We start from the raw sequence: 22,667 nt of genomic DNA, 5'->3' as shown, positions 1-22,667 counted from the left end.
TTCAAGAGAATTCACCTTGAGTCTCTTAAGTGGAAGTCAGTTTCTTAAACAACAGTTTTTTTGTGGCTGTTTAGATGATGCTGGATGGCTGTTTCATAGGATCATGTTCAATCTGAATTTTCAGCTGCCTGTCACATTATTTTTCCATCCAAATCTCATTCTGATTCTTGAAAATTGCTTTTGGTCTCTAACAGTACTCTGGCCTAACTTGCTGTAAGTTTAAGAAACCACATCAGTTCTATTTGATAAATTAACTCAATATTTTTAGTAATCATATAATTAGTGTTGTATCTCACATTACTAGCTTTCAACAGTCTTTCTTCCTCCTCTACTGAAGTTTTAGATTCCATTCCATCAGATTTCCATTTTCACAAATCCCTCTTCCAAACCTAGGTAGCTACTCATTCTTAACATCCTCTTTTTTAGCTAGTGCTACCATAATATATGTCTCAATCCCTTATGGCTTTAACCTTCCTTGTTGTTCTCTCCATCCCTTCAAACCTCTACAACTGGAAACTAGATTTAATCAGTTGTCTTTTATGAAAATTGGGAAAAGTTATTGACCTAGAACTTATAGGGTGGTGGCTAGAGTTGCACGCAATACTCAAGTACAGCTTAATACAACATTTTGTACAACTGTAATGTGGCATTGCCATTCATATACTTAGTCTCTTGCCTAATGAATATAAGCATGATAAGTATCTTTCTCACCACCCTGTGTACCCATTTTCTCACTATCCACTTGTATCCCAAAGTCTCTCTGTTCAACAACAATCCCTAGGGCCTTGTCATTTACTGTGCATTCCCTGGGCGAGCTTAACTTCCGAAAATGCATCACTTCCCGGTTATCTAATTTAAATACCTCTCTAAATGTTGCCATGATGTTCTTCCAAATAAAGACTCTCCTAACTCAACATCTGCTATACTTGAAGCAAAAAATCCTCTCAAACATTGACTTGGCAGTCCTTTCCATCTCTCACCCATGTTTCTGTATAAGCTATATCTCAATTCCATGTTTTGAGCTCATTTACTTAACTTTGAGTTTTCTTGCATCAAAGTAAATACAGGTTAGCCTGTCAGACCTTCCATATTCACTTCTTGCCAACTTGACTTGATTACTCTAACCTCAATATTTACTTCAACTACTACTTTGGGTTTGATCCTCCACCAGATTAGTTTAAACTGACCAGAGTAGCTCTAACAGGGATCTAACAGAGATATAAATCCCCTTCCAATTCAAGTGCTACCTGTTGTTCTTATATAGTTCACATTTGTTGCAGAAGTGATTCCAATGGTCCAAGTAGCCTTTGTGCGTGAACTAGCTCTTCAGCGACATACTCATCTGCTCTACCTCACTATAATTACTCACCTCTTTCAGGATATCCTACACCATTGGCCTCCATTTCAAATCTCTTTTATATATGGCATCATACTTTTGAAGTGTATCATGTATTAACATTCACAATGATCAAACTAGATCACTCTAAACTTTTCAAAGTTAAAAAACTCTCTATTGAATCCTTTCTGAGTGCTGTAACTTCTCAGTTTGGTTAATAAAATTAGACCAGAGATGTGTATACTTTGATAATAAGTGAACGTTTGAACCTTTGAAAAGCCAACAAAATGATTCCCATTTATTTTGCATTGTTGCACAATGTCAGTAGAAATTTATAGACAATTTGTATGATTTACAAAATAATATTCACAGATCTACTATCAATTCTGCATGTATGTATGCATACATTTTGTATGTCACATTAGCTCCTTTTTTACAAAGTCACTAGTGGTATTGTGAGCTGAAGGGCCTGTTCCTCTGCTGAACTTTCCTAAAGCTTGTTTAGTTAAATCATGCATTCATAAGTCACAAATGCATGATTTAACTGAACAAGTTTTAGGAAAGTTCAGCAGAGGCACAGGCCCTTCAGCCCACAATGTTCTGGTGAATCAAGTAAGTTAGTAATCAACTGGCTAGCTAAACTGATCTCTTCTGCCTACATAATCAATACTTCCTTTCATTTTCCTCACATTCATGTGCCCATTTAAATGTCTTTTAAAAGCTGCTAATGTTTCTGCATCTACCACCACCCCAGATAGCACATTCTTGGCAGCCACTACTCCCTCTCTAAAAAAGCTTGCCTTAACATCTCCTTTGCTTTTACCCCCTCTCACCTTAAATGTATGCCCTCTGCTATTAAACATTTCAACCCTTGGAAAAATATATTGTCTGTCTATCTATGCTTCTCATGATCTTATAAACCTCTATCAGATATCCCCTCAGCCTACTGCACTCCAAAAAACAACCCCAATTTGTCCACCCTCTTATTATACCTCAAACCTCTTCTGCACCCTTTTCAAAGCCTCAACATCCTTCCTATAATGGGGTGATTAGAACTATATGCAGTACTCCAGATGCGGCTTAATTAGAGTTTTATAAGGCTGCAACATAACTTCCTGACTATTGAACTAATAAAGGAAAGCATGCCACATACCTTTGTAAGCATCTTATGAACCTGTGCAGCCATTCTCAAGGAGCTATGAAATTGGACCCCAAGATCCCTCTGCTCATCAAAACTTCTAAGGATCTTTAACAGTTTACTGTCTCTTTGCATTTGACCAACCAAGGTGTAACACTTCGCATTTGGTAGGTTTAAACTCCATCTACCATTCCTCTGCCCATATCGGCAGCTGATATATATCCCATTGCATTCTTTGCCAGTCTTCTACATTATCAACATGACCAATCTTCATTTCATCTGCAAACTTATTAAGCCACCCATCTCCATTTTCCTCCAGGTCATCTATGTACATGACAAACAACAGCGGTCCCAGTGTTCCCTGTGGAACACCACAGAGCTCCAGCTAGATTAAGTCCTTTCAATTACTACCCTCCGTCTTCTGTGGGCTAGCAAGTTCTGAATCCATTCAGCCAATTCATCATGGATCCCATGCATCATAATCTTCTGGATGAGCCTCCCATGAGGGACCTTGTCATATATTACTAAAATAGATGTAGACAACATATCTCGCTCTATCTTCATCAGTCACTCTTGTCACCTCATCAAAAACTCAAATCAAATTAGTAAGGCACAACTTGACTCACACAAAGCCATATGGGCAATGGTTTTCCAAATGGGTGATGGTTTTCCAAATGCTCATAATCCTATTCCGAAGAATTCTCTCCAGTAAATTCCCTATCGTTGTCGTGAAACTCACTGGCCTATAGTTTCTAGGGTTATTGCTTGTTCCCTTCTTGAATAATGGGGCAACATTAGCTACTGAACAGTCTGGTGGAACTTTGCCTAGGGCCTCAGTACACTTAGCATTGATCTCTCCATCCTCCATATCCTTTCCCTATGTGGAGTACTCATTAAAGACCTTGCCCACACCCTCCATATCCAAACAAATGTTCTCCTTCAGTGGTCCTACCCTCTCTCTAGTTACCCTCTTCCTCTTGATGTATGTATAGAATGCCTTGGAATTCTCTTATAACCATATAACAATTACAGCATGGAAACAGGCCATCTCGGCCCTTCTAGTCCATGCTGAACACTTACTCTCACCTAATCCCACTGACTCACACTCAGCCCATAACCCTCCATTCCTTTACTGTCCATATACCTATCCAATTTTGCTTTAAATGACAATACCAAACCTGCCTCTACCAGTTCTACTGGAAGCTCATTCCACACAGCTACCAGTCTCTGAGTAAAGAAATGCCCCCTCATGTTACCCTTAAACTTTTGCCCCCTAAGTCTCAACTCATGTCCTCTTGTTTGAATCTCCCCTACTCTCAATGGAAAAAGCCTATCCACGTCAACTCTATCTATCCCCCTCATAATTTTAAATACTTCTATCAAGTCCCCCCTCAACCTTCTACGCTCCAAAGAATAAAGACCTAACTTGTTCAATCTTTCCCTGTAACTTGGGTGCTGAAACCCAGGTAACATTCTAGTAAATCTTCTCTGTGCTCTCTCTAATTTGTTGACATCTTTCCTATAATTCATTGACCAGAACTGTACACAATATTACAAATTTGGCCTTATCAATGCCTTGTACAATTTTAACATTACATCCCAACTCCTATACTCAATGCTCTGATTTATAAAGGCCAACATACCAAAAGCTTTCTTCACCACCCTATCCACATGAGATTCCACCTTCAGGGAACTATGCACCATTATTCCTGGATCACTCTGTTCTACTGCATTCTTCAATGCCATACCATTTCCATATATGTCCTATTTGGATTATTCCTACCAAAATGTAGCACCTCACACTTATCAGCATTAAACTCCATCTACCATCACTCAGCCCACTCTTCTAACTGGCCTAAATCTCTCTGCAAACTTTGAAAACCTACTTCATTTACCACAGTGCCACCTACCTTAGTATCATCTGCATACTTACTAATCCAATTTACCACCCCATCATCCAGATCATTAATGTATATGACAAACAACATTGGACCCAGTACAGATCCCTGAGACACACCACTAGTCACCGGCCTCCAACCTGACAAACAGTTATCCATCACTACTCTCTGGCATCTCCCATCCAGCCACTGTTGAATCCATTTTACTACTTCAATACTAATATCTCGCAATTGAACCTTCTTAACTAACCTTCTGTGCGGAATCTTGTCAAAGGCCTTACTGAAGTCCATATAGACAACATCCACTGCTTTACCCTCGTCAATTTTCTTCATAACCTCATAAAAATTTAATAAGATTTGTCAAACATGACCTTCCACGCACAAATCCATGTTGACTGTTCCTAATCAGACCCTGTCTATCCAGATAATTATATATACCATCTCTAAGAATACTTTCCATTAATTTACCCACCACTGACGTCAAACTTACAGGCCTGTAATTGCTAGGTTTGTTCTTAGAACCCTTTTTAAACAATGGAGCCACATAAGCAATGTGCCAATCCTCCGGCACCATCCTTGTTTCTAATGACATTTGAAATATTTCTGTCAGAGCCCCTGCTATTTCTACACTAACCTCCCTCATGGTCCTAGGGAATACCCTGTTAGGGAGATTTATCCACTTTTATATTCCTTAAAAGCGCCAGTACTTCCTCCTCTTTAATTGTCATAGTTTCCATAACTTCCCTACTTGTTTCCCTTACCTTACACAATTCAATATTCTTCTCCTTAGTGAATACCGAAGAAAAGAAATAGTTCAAAATCTCCCCCATCTCTTTTGGCTCCACACATAGCTGTCCACTCTGTTTCTCTAAGGGACCAACTTTATCCCTCACTATCCTTTTGCTTAATATAACTGCAGAAACTCTTTGGATTTATTTTCACCTTACTTGCCAAAGCAACCTCGTATCTTCTTTTAGCTTTTCTAATTTCTTTCTTAAGATTCTTCTTACGTACTTGTTACGTATATTCCTCGAGCACCTCATTTACTCTGTGCTGCCTATATTTATTGTAGATATCTCTCTTTTTCCTAACCAAGTTTCCAACATCCCTTGAAAACCATGGCTCTCTCAGACTTTTAACCTTTCCTTTCAATCTAACAGGAACATAAAGATTCTAAACCCTCAAAATTTCACCTTTAAATGACCGCCATTTCTCTATTACATCCTCCCATAAAACAAATTGTCCCAATCCACTCCTTCTAAATCCTTTCGCATCACCTCAAAGTTAGCCTTTCTCCAATCAAAAATCTCAACCCTGGGTCTAGTCCTATCCTTCTCCATAATTATATTGAAACTAATTTAAATTAATCCTACTTGCCAAGGAATTTTCGTAGCTCCTCCTGGCTTTCCTAATTCCGTTGGTGACATTATTATTATAAATATGAAAATGCTTTGGCCATCTATAAACTGTTGATTAATATATTATCTCTGAAATTTATTTTGATTACTAAGATGATTATTGAAATGCATGGTTTAATATCAATGTTCGATCTGTTTGAAATTAAATTGTACATGCAAAAAATATCATTATCAAATACATGTGTCTGAATGTAAACTAAAAATCGATTGGCAGTGATAAGGTCAAGTATGCATTTTACTTGGATCCAATTTGTGAACAGCTAGACAATGTGAAGATTATTTTTGTTCTTTATATATTAGTCATATTGGATATGATTTGAATTTTGAGAGCTTCAATTATGTAGCCTTTTTATGTTCATATTATGTGCAATATGAACATTATCAATTTTCTGCTGTTTTGGTGACTTTTTTGTTCGGTACAATGTTAACATTCATCATTCCACATATCATCATACTTGACACCATATCTAATGTCTACTTTGTTCCATGGCAAATATTTTTGCACACTATATAATTTTCTCTGTTTTCATATGGCATTAAAACTGCCTGTAAGGAGTTTGCACATTCTCTCCATCGCTGTGTGGATTTCCTTTGGGTGTTCCAGTTTCCTCCCACAGTCCACAGACATACTGGTTGATTGGTTAATTAGTCATTGTAAATTGTCCCATGATTAGGCTAGAATTAAATTGGTGGTTGCTGTGCAGCATGGCTCGAAGGGCCAGAAGGGCCTACTGCATGCTGTATCTCAATAAATAAATCACTTTGACAAGCTTTTCAAGTTTATATTTTGCTTATCTTCTGTACTTGTTATATCTTGCAGGAGCAAATCTGACAGTTAATGTAGGAACAATAAAAATAGTCTTCACACCGACAATTTGCAAACGCCAGTGCAGAAATGGGAAGTGTACCAACAATTGTAAGAAAGGTGATCCGACCACCCTTTACAGTGAAAATGGTTATGGTCCTGTGTCCAAATCTGGCTTTCGAATCTGTAAGTAAATATATGGTTACTGATTTTGTAAAATATAAAAGTCTTAATTTATTTATAGCTATATTCAGAATTGTAAATTACTGGCAAGTAACCAACTGCAATAGGTGGCAATTCAGTTGATCTGGCAGAATAATTTGTAACTTCAGACTAAAATACTACAATGTTTGATCGGACAGTTAAGGGCAGTTAAAGGCAAAATTAATTTGGTCAGACATAGACTCTTATGAAAAGCTCTTTTGTAAGACGAGGTATTTTGAGATTTGGGTCTCATTTGCTCATTACCAACAAGAGGAATCATCCTTTGCTTGAAGCCTTCCAGCAAGAAGAGAAGGTTAAGATGGAAGAACAAGAGGGAGAGGAGGAGGATGTTGGTAGTGTGACAAAGAAATAGCCTCTCTTGATGCAATCTCTTGGTGTATCTTGTTGACTGTAGATCTATTTGAAGACCTCACTCCACAGGCTTTATTCCAAGGTATGGCTTTTGTCTTCAATAATCAAAGTCCCATGATGAGAAGTTGTTGCATAACAAGTGTTATACTTCAATGGACTTAGACTAGTACTCACCTTTATAACCTGTAATCACTGTCCACAGTACAGTAAAAGCTGCAAATAGATTGTGCTATGTTCATCAATATATTCTGAAAGATCTTCAGGCCATATGATTCACAAGGCATGGAAAGAAGCTTTTCAGCCAACAAATCTACAATATAGACAAATACTACCCTCTCCATATTGCTGAACAATCACCCCCACCTGACCTACACTTGCCAATCTACTAGTGGCAATTTATAATAAACAATTAACCGAGCAAACCACATATCTTTGAAATGTGGGAGGAAACCTCAGAACTGAGGGGAGCACAGAGTGCTATTCGGGGTGGGGAATAAGTACCCATGCATTCCCTGAAAGAGCATGCAAGTTCTTTACAGTAAACTTCAATGATCAAAATTGAATCTGGGTCACCAGGGCTATGAGGCAGCAGCTCTACCAACTCTACTGTATAGTAATATTCTATACATTGCTACTCTAATATACTTTAAAATAATACCATTTTGTCAGACAAATTTATAATATTTCTGACTTTATGAAGGTCTCAGTCCAGGTAGTTTAAGAGATAGATGATGTGCCCTTGCAGTAGGTGTTGTTGATAGTGTTATCAGATAGCACTTACTCACAAATAGCCTACTCATTAATTCTCAGTTTAAATTTTTCAAGAACTACAATTCCAGTTTTCCTTAATGTAAACAAAGGAGGTGAACGCCAGAAGTAAGGTGAGAGTGAGTGCCCAAAGTATCAAGATGGCATTTGACTAAGTGTTACATCAAAGCACTTTGGTGGGATTAAACTTACTGGGAATCAAGGGGAAAATACTCAATGGCTAGATTCACATCTTGCATAAAAGAAGATGTATGTAGTTTCTGGAGATCAGTTATCCCAGCCCCAAGACATTGCTGTAAAAGTTTTTCAGCTCAGTGTCCTAACCTCATTCAGCAGCTTCTTCCATCATAATGTCAGAAGTGAGTAAGCTTGCAGATGATTTCACAATGCTCATTTCCATTTGCAACTCCTCAGAAAATGAAGCGTGTATGTAGTCAGAGTGAGACTTCATTCAGGTCCATACCTCATTTGACATTTTGATAACTGTCATACAAAATATGTGTCACACCACAGCTGAAACTCCAACAATGGAGAATGTAACCAACCCCTGGTCATTAAATGCCATTATCATTATTGTATACCTGCCTCTCGCTATTTGGTGGTCACTAGTATCCAGAAACTTAACTGGTTCAGACATAAATATAATAGCTAAAAAAAAAGTGAAAGTCGTCAAAGTCACTGGGCACAGAACCTGGTCCTTGACCCACTTAGTTCAGCTGACTGTTGCACCCATCTATATTAAACCCATTTTCTCATATCAGGTACACAAGTCTTAAAATCTTTAGTTAGGTTACATATTATAATGCAGGGATAGGAAGGTAGGCTCTGCTGCTAAAGGATGGCCACAAATCAGTGGAAAGATATAACATAGGAGCAGAAGATTTTGAATCCTTGTGGGTTGAGATAAGAAACTGCAAGGGTAAAGGACCCTGATGGCAGTTATATTCAGGTATCCCAACAGTAGCTGGGGTATGGACCACAGATTACAGCAGGAAATAGAAAAGGTATGTCAAAAGAGCAAAGTTATGATAGTCATGGGAGATCATAACATGCAGGTAAATTAGGAAAATCAAGTTGACAGTGGATCTCCAAAGGATGAGTTTGTTGAGTGCCTATAAGATGGGTTTTTTAGACCAGTTTGTCATTGAGCTAGGGGATAAGCTATCCTGGATAGGTGTTATGTAATGAATTAAAGGAGATCAGGGAGCTTAAGGTAAACGAACCATTAGGAGCCAGTGATCACAATATGATTAAGTTCAACTTGAAATTTGATAGGAAGAAAGTAAAGTCTGATATAGCAGAATTTCAGTGGAGCAAGGGAAATTACTGTGGTATGAGAGAGGTGTTGGCCAAAGTAAATTGGAAGGAGCTGCTGGCAGGGATGACAGCAGAGCAGCAATGGCACAAATTTCTGGTAAAAATGAGGAGGTGCAGGATGGATGTGTTCCAAAAAATGAAGAAATACTCAAGTGGTAAAATAGTACAACAGTGGCTGACAAGGGAAGTCAAAGCTAATGTAAAAACAAAAGAGAGGGCATATAACAAAGCAAAAATTAGTTGGAAGTTGGAGGATTGGGAAGCTTTTAAAAACCTACTGAGAGCAACTAAAAAGTCATTAGAAGGGATAAGATGAAATATGAAAGCAAGCTAGCAAACAATATCAAAGTAGATAGTAAAAGCTTTTTCAAGTATGTAAAGCTAAGAGGTGAGAGAGGATATAGGGCTGCTAGAAAATGAGGCTGGGGAAATAATAATGGGGGATAAGGAGATCGCAGATGAATTAAATGAGTATTTTGCATCGGTTTTCACTTTGGAAGACACAGTGTGACTTCAGTGTGTGCCTGATGTTGTAGTGTGTGAAGGAAGAGAAGTGAGTGCAGTTCCTATTACAAGGGAGAAGATGCTCAAAAAGCTCAAAGACCAAAGGGTACACAAGTCACCTGGACCAGATGAATTTCACCCTAGTGTTCAACAATTATACCAGTGCCTAAGAAGAATAATGTGGGCTGCTTTAATAACTATCACCCCATAGCACTCACATCGACAGTGATTAAATGTTTTGAGAGGTTAGTTATGACTAGGCTGAACTCCTGCCTCAGCAGGAACCTGGACCCATTGCATAGATCACGGCAATCTCAATGGCTCTCCACACTGCTTTAGACCACCTGGACAATACAAACATCTACATCAGGATGCTGTTCATTGACTATAACTCAGGATTTAATACCATCATTCCCACAATCCTGATTGAGAAGTTGCAGTTCTTGGGTCTCTGTACCTCACTCTGCAGTTGAATCCTTTACTTCCTAACTGGAAGACCACAGTTTGTACTGATTGGTGATAACATATCCTCCTTGGCGACTTTCAACACTGGGGCACCTCGGGTGTGTGCTTAGCTCACTGCTCTATTCTCTATATACACATGGCTGTGTGGCTAGGCGTAGCTCAAATACCATCTACAAATTTGCTGACAATGCAACCATTGTTGGTAGAATCTTAGGTGGTGATGAGAAGGTGTACAGGAGTGAAATACGCCAACTGGTGGAATGCTGCCGCAACAGCCTAACACTCAATGTCAGTAAAACAAAAGAGCTGATTGTGGACTTAAGGAAGGGTAAGACAAAGGAACACACATCAATCCTCACAGAGGGATCAGAAGTGGAAAGAGTAAGCAGCTTCAAGTTACTCAGTGTCAAGATCTCTGAGGATCTAACCTGGTCCCAACATATCGATGTAGTTATAAAGAAGGCAAGTCAGCAGCTATACTTTATTAGGAGTTTGAAGAGATTTGGCATGTCAACAAATGCATTCAAAAACTTCTATATTTGTACTGTGGAGAGCATTCTGACAGACTGCATCACTATCTGGTATGGAGGGGGCTACTGCACAGGACCGAAAGAAGCTGCAGAAGGTTGTAAATCTAGTCAGCTCCATCTTGGGCACTAGCCTACAAAGTACCCAGGACATCTTTAGGGAGCGGTGTCTCAGAATGGCAATGTCCATTATTAAGGACCTCTGGCGCCCAGGGCATGCCCTTTTCTCACTGTTACCATCAGGTAGGAGATACAGAGGCCTGAAGGCACACACTCAGCGATTCAGGAACAGCTTCTTCCCCTTTTGCCATCGGATTCCTAAATGGACATTGAAGCTTTGGACACTACCTCACTTTTTAAAAAAAATATACAGTATCTGTTTTTGCACATTTTTTAGAAATCTGTTCAATGTACATAATTGATTTACTTGTTAATGTATTATTATGTTTTATTTATTATTACTATTATTTTTCTATTTCTGTTAGATTATGTATTGCATTGAACCGCTGCTGCTAAGTTAACAAATTTCACGTCACATGCAGGTGATAATAAACCTGATTCTGATTCTGATTGAGGTAGCTTTAGAGATTGTGGTGGGATTAGAAGTGATCTTTCAAAAATCATTGGACTCTAGCATGGTGCCAAAGGACTGGAAAATTGAAAATGTCACTCCATTCTTTAAGAGAGGAGGAAGGCAGCTGAAAGGAAATAATAGACCAATTAGCTGATCTCAATGGTTGGGATGATGTTGGAGTCAGTTGTTGAAGATGAGGTTGTGGAGTACTTGGTGACATAGGACAAGATAGGACAAAAGTCAACATGGTTTCCTTAAGGGAAAATCTTGTTGACGAACCTGTTGGAATTCTTTGAGGAGGTTATAAGTAGGATAGATAAAGGGGATGCAATGGATGTTGTATATTTGAACTTTCAGAAGGCCTTTGACAAGGTGCCATACATGAGGCTGCTTACCAAGTTAAGAGCCCATGGTATAACAGGAAATTTACTTACATGGTTAGAGCATTGGCTGATTGGTAGGAGGCAGTGAGTGGGAATAAAAGGATCCTCAGCTGGTTGGCTGTCAGTGACTAGTGGTGTTCTGCAGGGTTTGTTGTTGGGACTGCTTCTTGTTATGCTGTGTATCAATGATTTAGATGATAAAATAAATTACTTTGTTGCCAAGGTTGCAGATAATACGAAGATTGGTGGAGGGGCAGGTAGTGTTGAGAAAACAGATAGGATGCAGAAGGACTTAGACAGATTAAGAGAATGGGGAAGAAAGTGGCAAATGGAATACAATGTTGGAAAATGCATGATCATGCACTTTGGTGTAGAAATAAATCTGCAGAGTATTTTCTAAATGGGGAGAAAATCCAAAAATGTGAGTTGAAGAGGGTCTTGGGAGTCATTGTGCAGAACACTCTAAAGGTTAACTTGCAGGCTGAGTCGGTGGTGAGGAAGGCAAATGCAATATTAGCATTCCATTTCAAGAGGTCTAGAATACAAGAGCAGGGACATGATGCTGAGCCTTTGTAAGGCACCTTGAGTATTGTGAACAGTTTTGTGTTCCTCATCTTAGAAAAGATGTGCTGGCATTGGAGAGGGTCCAGAGGCAGTTCACCAGGATGATTCTGGGAATCAAAGAGTTATCATACAAGGAACATTTGATGGCTCTGGTTCTGTACTCGCAGGAATTTAGAAGGATGAGGGTATCTCATTGAAACCTTTTGAATGTTGAAAGGCCTAAACAGAGTAGATGTGGAAAGGATGTTTCCCATGGTGGGAGAGTATAGGACAATAGGGCACAGCTTCAGGACAGAGGAGAGCCCTTTTAAAACAGATGTGGAGAAATTGCTCTCACCAGATGGTGGTGAATTTGTAGAATTTGTTACCATAGACAGCTGTGGAGGCCAGGTCATTGGATGTATTTAAGGCAGAGCTTGATAGATTATTGACTGGATATGGCATCAAGGAGTACAGGGAGATGGCTGGAGAATGGGCTTGAGGAGGGGAAAAAAGGCTCAGCCATGATTGAATGGTGGAGCAGAGTTGATGGGCCAAATAGCCTAATTCTGCTCCTATGTCTTAGGGTCTTATAACCTTTTAAGCTCTTGGAGCGGAAGTAGATCATTGAGCACGTTGAGTCTGCTTCATTTTTAGCCCCTAGCTCTGTTCCTCTTTCAGCCAGTCTTCATGATGCCCACGACATTGTACCACTGTAGAATTTCAACCTGCACTGTAAATTAATTTATATTGTTTCATATCTTGCACATATTCAATCCACTATTTTAGTCCTTTATGTACTGTATAAACGGTATACTTACTATTGAGGGGAATGGCCACGGGGTGCTCTGCGCTAACTGCCTCTTCATGTTTTCATTTCTCTTGACAGTCACTCAGCTACTCGCCTCCTCCAACTTAGGGGTGACTACTTCCCTGTAACTCTGATTATCTTCTCACTGTTGCATACAAGCCAGAGGTCATTCAGCTGCTGCTACAGATCCCTAACACAGTCTTTAAGGAGCTGCAGCTGGATGCACTTCATGCAGATGTAGTTCCCTGGGAAGTTGTTGGTCTCCCTGAACTCCAACATCTGGCATGAAGAACACACAACGAGCATTTACTGCATTAGGTACAGTAAGAGAGAGAAAAGGAACCTTAACAGAAACTTATCCAGAGCCAACGCCTCTTTTGAGCCAATGCCTGAAACTCCTGCTCTCAGTACAGGCCTGCTTCCATCAGCTGCCAACCCAACAATGGAAACCCCGTTTGCCCCTTTGATACTTTTAAACAAGCATCGCCGACCTGCGAGAAGATTCGGCTCTGTAGCCTTCTCCTGCCACTGATTGGGCTGCCAGAATGAACCCAAATCCCCATGAAGCACACCTTTTAAACAAGCATCACTGACCTGCAAAAAATCTCATTGTTGTGGCCTGTTCTTGCCTCTTATTGGGCTGCCGAATAGAGGTAGTTGACTTTGTTGGCTCTATCTTTGTGACAAATATCTACGTGACCTCTTTGCACTTCGTTAGAAGTTTGAGTGGTGATGGGAAAAATTATTATAGAGTGCCACAAAGAATGCAGCTTCAAAGTAGATTTAATAAAGTACTTACAGTACTGTGCAAAAGCTTGGATGCCTAGACTTTTGTACCATACCTGTGAGTGTTGAACGTGCAGCAGAGAATGAGTTTGTTAATCTGGCTGGAGCAAATGATTTTGGGTATGATGTGTGTGGAGTACCACTGGAGGAGTGTAGGACTGGTGGCAGAGTGGTGGGTGGTAGCGTGGGTGCAGATACACCTATCCCTGAGACACCAGGCAAGGATGATCAAGGTGAGGTCAAATGCTGCTCTTCACTTTCTAGCAACACACACAAATTGCTGGAGGAACTCAGCAGGCCAGGCAGCATTTGTGGAAAAGAGTACAGTCAATGTTTTGAGCCGAGGCCCTTCATCAGGACTGCTGAATTAAAAAGATAAGGAGTCAGAGTAAGAAAGTGGGGAGAGGGGAGGAAGAACACAAGGCGATAGGTGAAACTGGGTGGGGCGAGAGGAGTGAAGTAAAGAGCTGGGAAATTGATTGGTGAAAAAGCTATAGGGCTGGAGCAGGGGGGATCTGATAGGAGAGGGCAGAAGGCCATGGAAGGAAGAAAAGGGGAAGGAGCACCAGTGGGAGGTGATGGGCAGATAAGGAGATAAGGCGAGAGAGTGGAATGGTGAAGGGGGTGGGGCTTTACTAGAAGCTCGAGAAATCGATGTTCAAGCCATCAGGCTGGAGGCTACCCAATTGGAAAATCAAGGTGTTGCTTCTCCAACCTCCAACTGCAGCCTCATTGTGACAGTAGAGGAGGCTACAGGAGGACATGCCAGAGTGGAAATGGGAAGTGGAATTAAAACGGGTGGCCACTGGGATTTGCTGCTTTTTCTGGCGGTGAGAGAGTAGGTGCTTAGCAAAGCGGTCTCCCAATCTGTGTCAGGTCTGACCGATATACAAGAGGCCACAGCAGGAGCACTGATAACCCCAACAGACTCACTGGTGAAGTGTCACCTTACCTGGAAGGGACTGTTTAGGCCCTGAATATAGTGAGGGAGGAAATATAGGGGCAGGTATTAGTTGAGAAGAACAAATGAACAAGAGAGCAATCCCTGTGGAAAGCAAAAAGTGGAGGGGGGTGGGGGCAAAATGTGTTTTGTGGCACTTGATCCCACTGGAGATGGAGGATGTTGCAGAGAATTATGCATTTGCATGCAGATGTTGATGGGGTTGTAGGTGAGGACAAGAGGAACCCTATTCTTGGTGAAGTTGGGGTGAGGGCAGACATTTATGAAATGGAAGGGATGTGGTGGAGGAAGCTAAGCCCCTTTCTTTGAAGGAGGAGAATGGTTCCTTAGTTCTCAAATGAAACACCTCATCCTGAGAGCAGATGCAGCAGAGATGGAGGAACTGAGAGAAGGCAATGACATTTTTACAGGTATCAGGGTAGGAGGAGGTATAGTCCAGGTACCTGTGAGAATCAGTGGATTTATAATGGACATCAGCAAATAAGCTGTCTCTAGAGAGAGAGGGAGACAGAGCTCTTTATATTATGCCTAGGTAGTCTACCATCCATCAGTATGACCATTGAATTCTCCAGTTTCAGGTAGCTTGCACATCTTGAGTCTTAATGTGATGCTGAGGCTTTATAAGTCACTGGTGAGGCCTCACCTTGAGTATTGTGAACAGTTTTGGGCTCCTCATCTTAGAAAAGATGTGCTGGCATCAGAGAGGTCCAGAGGAGGTTCACGAGGATGATTCCGGGAATGAAAGGGTTATCACCTGAGGAACGTTTGATGGCTCTGGGTCTGTACTTGCTGGAATTCAAAAGGATGAGGGGAAATCTCATTGAAACCTTTTGAATATTGAAAAGCCTAGACAGAGCAGATGTGGAAAGGATGCTTCCCATGGTGGGAGAGGCTAGGACAAGAGGGCACAGCCTCAGGATTGAGGGGTGTCCATTCAAAACAGAGATGTGGAGAAATTTCTTTAGTCAAAGGGTGAAGAATTTGGGAAATTTGTTGCCACATGCAGCTGTGGACGCCAGGTTGTTGGATGTATTTAAGGCAGAGATTGACATCAAAGGTTATGGGGAGAAGGCTGGGAACTGGGGTTGAGGAGGAGATAGAAAAAAAAAGGATCAGCCATGATTGAATGGCAGAGCAGATTTGATGGGCCAGATGGCCTAATTCTGCTCCTATGTCTTATGTTCTATATCCTCTATTTGTTTTTCTCTCCTCTTTATCCATCCAGGTCCCTTTGCATAACCCATTCTTTGCGATTCACCCCCCCCCCCCCCCCCCACCAACTCGCTTTCAACCAGTTTCCTTCTCTCTCCCACCGGGTTGTATCTGTCTATCTCCTATATGTTCATCATGCTCAGTGCCCAACTGTCTCCTCTCTGTCTACCCACTGTCATTACAACAACCCAGATTCTTACTAGATCTTGCCTCTCCCATCTACTTCATTTTATTATATTTCCCTGTATTTCTATTGAGCTTCAACATTTTATGAAATTATTCCAGAACTTTGACTTGGAGATTAATATAAAATGGGAACTTTGGAGTATTGACCACTTTGATCTGTATTCGTTATAATAGTGGAATTACAATTTTTTCCTCTTTTTGGAAATTGCTTTTGGATTTCACAAGATGCACTTTGGCACAAATAGCTTATGAAAATGTTTTACAATAATTTTGGGAGAAACAATACCATATAATTTAATTTCTTGGCACACCAGTATAGTCTGTATTATTTTTCAACACTGCATTATCATTTCATTTCCTTGTGGAATTTTATGTTGTAATTTCAGACATCTTTTTCTGGTTTGCCAGGTTGTTTTAAGCATTAGATGCTAGACGGCTAGAAGTTCATTGTGTCTGAAAGTTAGAGTAATGGAGTGCTATTAAAGTTTTAAGTATCACTGAAGTTACATCCCTAATGTTATAAACCCGTCTTGGGGTGGGAGTCAAGAATGACTGGTGCAATATATTCTTGGCAGATCACTTTATTAATTGTGCAAACTGAAAATGTGAACGTTTAGTTAACTGCTTCAGAATTATAGTGTTGAAGAACATTCACAAATTATTTGTTTGAACATATTTCTTAATGGCTCAGCTTAGCCCTTTGTAACATTATTAATTTTAAAGTGGCAAACTATCATAGTTTGCATATTCACTCGGTGGCCACTTTATTAGGCACACTTGTATGTTAATACACTTATCTAATCAGCCAATCATGAGGCAGAAACTCAATGAATAAAATCATGCAGACATGGTCAAGAGGCTCAGTTGTTGTTCAGATTAAAATGTGTTCTAAGTGACTTTGTGAAATGATTGTTGTGTCAGTTGAGTTGTTTTTCATATCTCAGCAAGCTGCTGATCTAGGATTTTCATGCACAATACTCTCTAGTGTTCATAGAGAATGGTCTGAAAATCAAAACACCAATTGAATAGCAGTTCTCTGGGTGAATACACCTTGTCAATGAAGGAGGTTAAAGGAGAAAGGCCCGATTGGCTCAAGCTGACTTTTTAAACAGTGGTGTACACAAAAGAACATCTCTGAGCACAGAACACTTCGAACCTTGAAGTGGATGAGCTGCAGCAGCAGAAGACCAAACACATACTCAGTTATATATGTTTTATGTAAATGTTGGAAAATAATTCAGTTAGCAATGAGAAGAAGCTCCTTATATAAATAAAAAGGAAATAACATGATCGTTCTTACTCCAGAAATCCATGTGAGGTATCTAAGAACACAAGAAATGGGAGGAGGAGTAGGCCATCTCGCCTATTGAGCCTGCTCTGCCATTCAATAAGATCATGGTTGTTCTGGCCATGGACGCATCTCCACCTACCTGCCTTTTCCCCATCTCCCTTAATTCTCCTGCTACGCAAAAATCTATTCAACCTTCTCAAATATACTTACTGAGGTAGCCTCCACTGCTTCATTGGGCAGAGAATTCCAAAGATTCACAACTCTGAGAAAAGCACTTCCTCCTCATCTCCATCCTAATTCTACTCCCCCAAATCTTGAGGTTATGTCCTCCAGTTCTAGTCTCACCTACCAGTGGAAACAACTTCTCTGACTCTATCTTATCTATCCCTAGAATTATGATGTTGTAGCCATTACTGAAACTTGTTTGCAGGAGGGGCAGGAAGGGCAGCTCAATATTCTGGTGTTCGGTTGTTTTAGACATAACAGAGCAGGAGGGATTAAAGGAGCAGGGGTGGTATTACTAGTCAGGGAAAATGTTGTAGTAATGCTTCCTCAGGTTGACTGGAGGACCTGATGGTGAGCTGTTATGGGTGGAACGGAAAAATAAGAAACGTATGACCACATTAATGGGGCTATATTGCAGATCTCCCAACAATGCTAGGGAATCAGAGGAACTAGATGGGATAGTGCTTGTCAAATGTGTGTAGGGAAGTTCCTTTCATCGGTATGTAGAAGTCCCAATGAGAGAGTACATGATACTGGATCTGCGTTTTAGGGAATGAGACAGGGCAAGTGACAGAAGTTTGTGAGGGGGAACACTTTGTATCCTGTGACCATAATGCCACTAGTTTCAAAATAAATATGCAAGGAGATAGGTCTGCTCTGCATGTTGAGATTCTAACTTGGAGAAAGGCCAATTTTGCTGGTATCAGAAATGAACTGCCAAATGCAGATTGAAATAGGCTGTTTTCTGGTAAAGGTGTACTTGGATAGTGGAGGACTTCAAAAATAAAATTGAGAGTACAAAGCTTATATGTGCCTGTCAGAATAAAAGCTAAACATAACAAGATATTAAGGTCCTGACAACAGGTATAGGCTTAGTTCCTCCTACATCCCAAAGAAGTTCAGGTTAGTAGGTTAATTAGCCAATATTATTTACATGTAGCATGTTGGTGAGTGGCAAAATAGAGTTGAACAGAATGTGGTGAAAATAAAATGGGATTAATGTGGGATGAGTATAAATGGATGGTTGATAGTTGGTGTGGACTCTGAAGGACCTGTTGTTGCACTCTATTGAATGGAATCCAGATGCTGTGCCCTTTAATTAATATACTGTTTTGGATTGTGTGAAGTCCTAGCAAGGTCAGCATTTATTACCCATCCGTATTTCCACAGAGATGGTAAAGATAATCTACTTTACAACTTCCTTGCTTCACATTTACCTTCTGGCTTGGGTTATTCCAGCATGGGATATTCCAGTGTGAGGTATGGAATTCCACAATTTAAATCCAACTTAATGATAGAATAACTAAACACTTCAAAATGAAAACTTAGAAATGGACATGTCATGTTATTCTCAAGCGCCTACTGAATTTGTACGTTTTGATATTCAAAATCTGAGTTTGAGAGGGTGATAGCTGAGTCACTTGGGCAAAAAGCTAATAGGGCCTCTGTGAGGGTGGATAAGTATGCTTTATAGTCCTGTTTTCCTATACTTTATATCCTATATTCACTCATCTCAGATTGTTAGTAGATTTTTTGGATGGTAATTAAATTGTTTTGTTTTTGAATGATTTTCCAAATTATGGGGAGGATGTGGATGTTTGGTTGGAGGCATGGATAGGCATAGAGGCAAGAAAGATGGAGGATGGTAAGCAAGCACAGAGAATGGGGGAGAAAAAAGATTGGGAACTAAGAAAGTTGGGGAGAGAGCTAGCTGAAAGTTCAAGGGAAGTGATCCAGCATCAGACAGTCTTAGTAGAGGAGAATATGTAGATATAGTATCTTTGGATTTCCAGATTACATTTGTTAAAGTGCCATAATAACAATAATAAAAGTAAATACTATATTGATCCTGAGTGGAAAGTTCTTTCATTACAGCTGCAATGTTTAAAAACACACTTAACAGTGTGCATGCTTAACTAATATTTTGTAAGGATGGTGAGTGACTTGAAGGGGGATTTCCAAGTGGAGGTGTTCCCAGGTAGCTGCTGTTCTCATCCTTCTAGATGGTAGTAGATGTGGGTCTGGAAGGTGCTGCCTTAGGAACTTTGGTGTGTTGTAGCAGAATAAGTACAGAATAATAATACACACAATAATAATTTCTCAATAATGTGCAATAATAATTTACCAAATAATAGAAGCTGGTGCATAAGATATAAAAACAAAAGAAATCATGTTACTGGGAAAGTGTGTTACCTAGAATTAAAGAGTAGTTGTTACATATACAAGAGAGATTGAATAAACAGATCTGTTTCAGGCTAGATGGATGTCACAGTGGAGTGCCTCAGATACTCAATTAATTGTGATTTATGTTAATTGCCTGGAGAAGGGGGCAGAGTGGATGGTATTCAAGTTTGCCATTGATGGGAAAATAGATGGGGGGGTGTATGTGAAGCAAAATATTGGATTCAGCAACAGAACATAGATAGGTTGAATGAGTGGGTGAAATTTGACGAGTGGAGTTAAAAGTATGAAAGTAATGCACATTAGTAAGAGGAACTTAACAGAAGACAATTATTAAGATGAAAAGTGAAGTACAGAGCATCTTGGCATTCTTGTGCAAAAATTATAATAGTATAGCAGGTTGCTACAACAATTGATTGGCAAGGCATATGGCACATTAGTCTTTATTGCAAGAATATTGGGAAACAGCTCATCCCTTGTGCACTACACAGATTAGCCCCTTCTTATTTAAGTAAAAATACACAAAGTAATTCACTACTCTAATCCCTGAGATGAAAGGCTTGTGCTATCATGAACAGCTAAACAAAATAAGTTGATGGTTTTTTGGAGTGCTAAAAAGAAACTGATGAGTGGCCTTATTGAAACATACAAGACCCTGACAGTATATTTTGGTTAGTTTCCATCAGTTGGAGAATCTTGGTGGGATGGATATATTTAGAACATTAAGAGATGGCCATCTAAAACTGAGGTGCACAAGAACCTCTTTCAAAAATCATTGGAGTCTGGCAAGGTGCCAGAGGACTGGAACATTACAAATGTCACTCTACTCTTAAGAAAGGAGGAAGGCTGCAGAAAAGAAATTATAGACCTCAGTGGTTGGGAAGATGTTGGAGTCAATTGTTACAGATGAGGTTATCGAGTACTTGGTGACAAAGAACAAGATAGGACAAAGTCAGCATGGTTTCCTTAAGGAAAAATCTTGTTGATGAACCTGTTGGAATTCTTTGAGGAGATTATAAGTAGGATAGCTAAAGGGGATGCAGTGGATGTTGTATATTTGGACTTTCAGAAGGCCTTTGACAAGGTGCCACACATGAGGCTGCTTACCAAGTTAAGAGCTTATGATGTAACAGGAAATTTACTTACATGGTTAGAGCATTGGCTGATTGGTAGGAGGCAAAGAGTGGGAAGAAAAGGATCCTCAGCTGGTTGGCTGTCAGTGACTAGTGGTGTTCTGCAGGGTTTGTTGTTGGAACTGCTTATGTTATACTGTATATCAATGATTTAGATGATAAAATAAATTACTGCGTTGCCAAGGTTGCAGATAATACAGAGATTGGTGGAGGGGCAGGTAGTGTTGAGAAAACAGATAGGATGCAGAAGGACTTAGACAGATTAAGAGAATGGGGAAGAAAGTGGCAAATGGAATACAATGTTGGAAAATGCATGATCATGCACTTTGGTGTAGAAATAAATCTGCAGAATATTTTCTAAATGTGGAGAAAATCCAAAAACGTGAGTTGAAGAGGGTCTTGGGAGTCATTGTGCAGAACACTCTGAAGGTTAACTTTCAGGTTGAGTCGGTGGTGAGGAAGGTAAATACAATATTAGCACTCCATTTCAAGAGGTCTAGAATACAAGAGCAGGGACATGATGCTGAGCCTTTGTAAGTCACCGATGAGGCCTCACCTTGAGTATTGTGAACAGTTTTGTGTCCCCCATCTTAGAAAAGATGTGTTGGTATTGGAGAGGGTTCAGAGGCAGTTCACAAGGATGATTCACGGAATAAAAGGGTTACCATACAAAGAACATTTGATGGCTGTGGTTCTGTACTTGCAGGAGTTTAGAAGGATGAGGGTGGATTTCATTGAAACCTTTTCAATGTTGAAAGGTCTAGACAGGTTAAATGTGGAAAGGATGTTTCCCATGGTGGGAGAGAATAGGACAAGAGGGCACAGCCTCAAGATAGAAGGGCACCCTTTTAAAACAGATATGCAGAGAAATTTCTTTAGCCAGAGGGTGGTGAATTTGTGGAATTTGTTGCCACGTGCAGCTGTGGAAGCCAGGTCATCGGATATATTTAAGGCAGAGATTGATAGGATCTTGATTGGACACTGTATCACAGGTTTTTGGGGAGAAGGCCAGGAAATTCTGTTTAGGAGAGATAAAAAAGATCAGCCATGATTGACTTGGCCTAATTCTGCTCCTATGTGATATGGTCTTATGGTCTCTTGCAGAGGGCAATACATCTTGAATTCACTATCCCAAAGACTTGTAGAGGCTAGATCATTGGAGATACTTAAGTAGATAAAATTTTGAAAGAAAAACAGATTTAGGGTTACATGATAGATGAAGCATGGAGCAGATTGAACGTTGTCATGTTGTTGATGTGGCAGGCTTGAAGGTTCAGGCTGCCTACTCCTACCTTATATTCTTATATTCAAGAATATAGGGTCTAGATGGGGCAGGGGGATAGGGAAATAATCTATTGGGTGAAGGCAGGAGGAATACTTGTGGTGGTGGGTGTTGAAATATGGAGACATTTGAATTTCCATATAAATAATTGTTTATCATTTTTGCTAATTTACTTCCTAAAATATCTTAATACTGAAATGCTTTTTAATACTAGATTTCCGAGGTGCATGCAGGTGGCTCACAATCAACCTTCATCTCATGGATGATAAATATCTTTCATTCCCATCTTGCAAATGATTATAAAAACAGATTAATGATTTCTGGTATTATTTAAATTTTAAAAATAA

At 39.9% G+C, this 22,667-nt stretch overlaps 1 protein-coding gene across 2 annotated transcripts in view; it reads left to right on the top strand.

Annotated features, from left to right (window-relative positions):
- The window catches only part of LOC132389583 (latent-transforming growth factor beta-binding protein 2-like), a 408,009-nt gene that overhangs the window by 104,776 nt on the left and 280,566 nt on the right, over positions 1-22,667 (top strand). For both annotated transcript variants that reach the window (XM_059962068.1, XM_059962075.1), the window contains exon 5: positions 6,611-6,781. In XM_059962068.1, the coding sequence (XP_059818051.1) occupies positions 6,611-6,781 (171 nt within the window). The remainder of the gene's footprint in view (positions 1-6,610; positions 6,782-22,667) is intronic.

Source organism: Hypanus sabinus, chromosome 2 (assembly GCF_030144855.1).
Source record: "Hypanus sabinus isolate sHypSab1 chromosome 2, sHypSab1.hap1, whole genome shotgun sequence".
Taxonomy (NCBI): domain Eukaryota; kingdom Metazoa; phylum Chordata; class Chondrichthyes; order Myliobatiformes; family Dasyatidae; genus Hypanus; species Hypanus sabinus.
The sequence above is the reverse complement of the archived record's forward strand: the minus strand, read 5'-3'. Positions and strand labels throughout refer to the sequence as shown.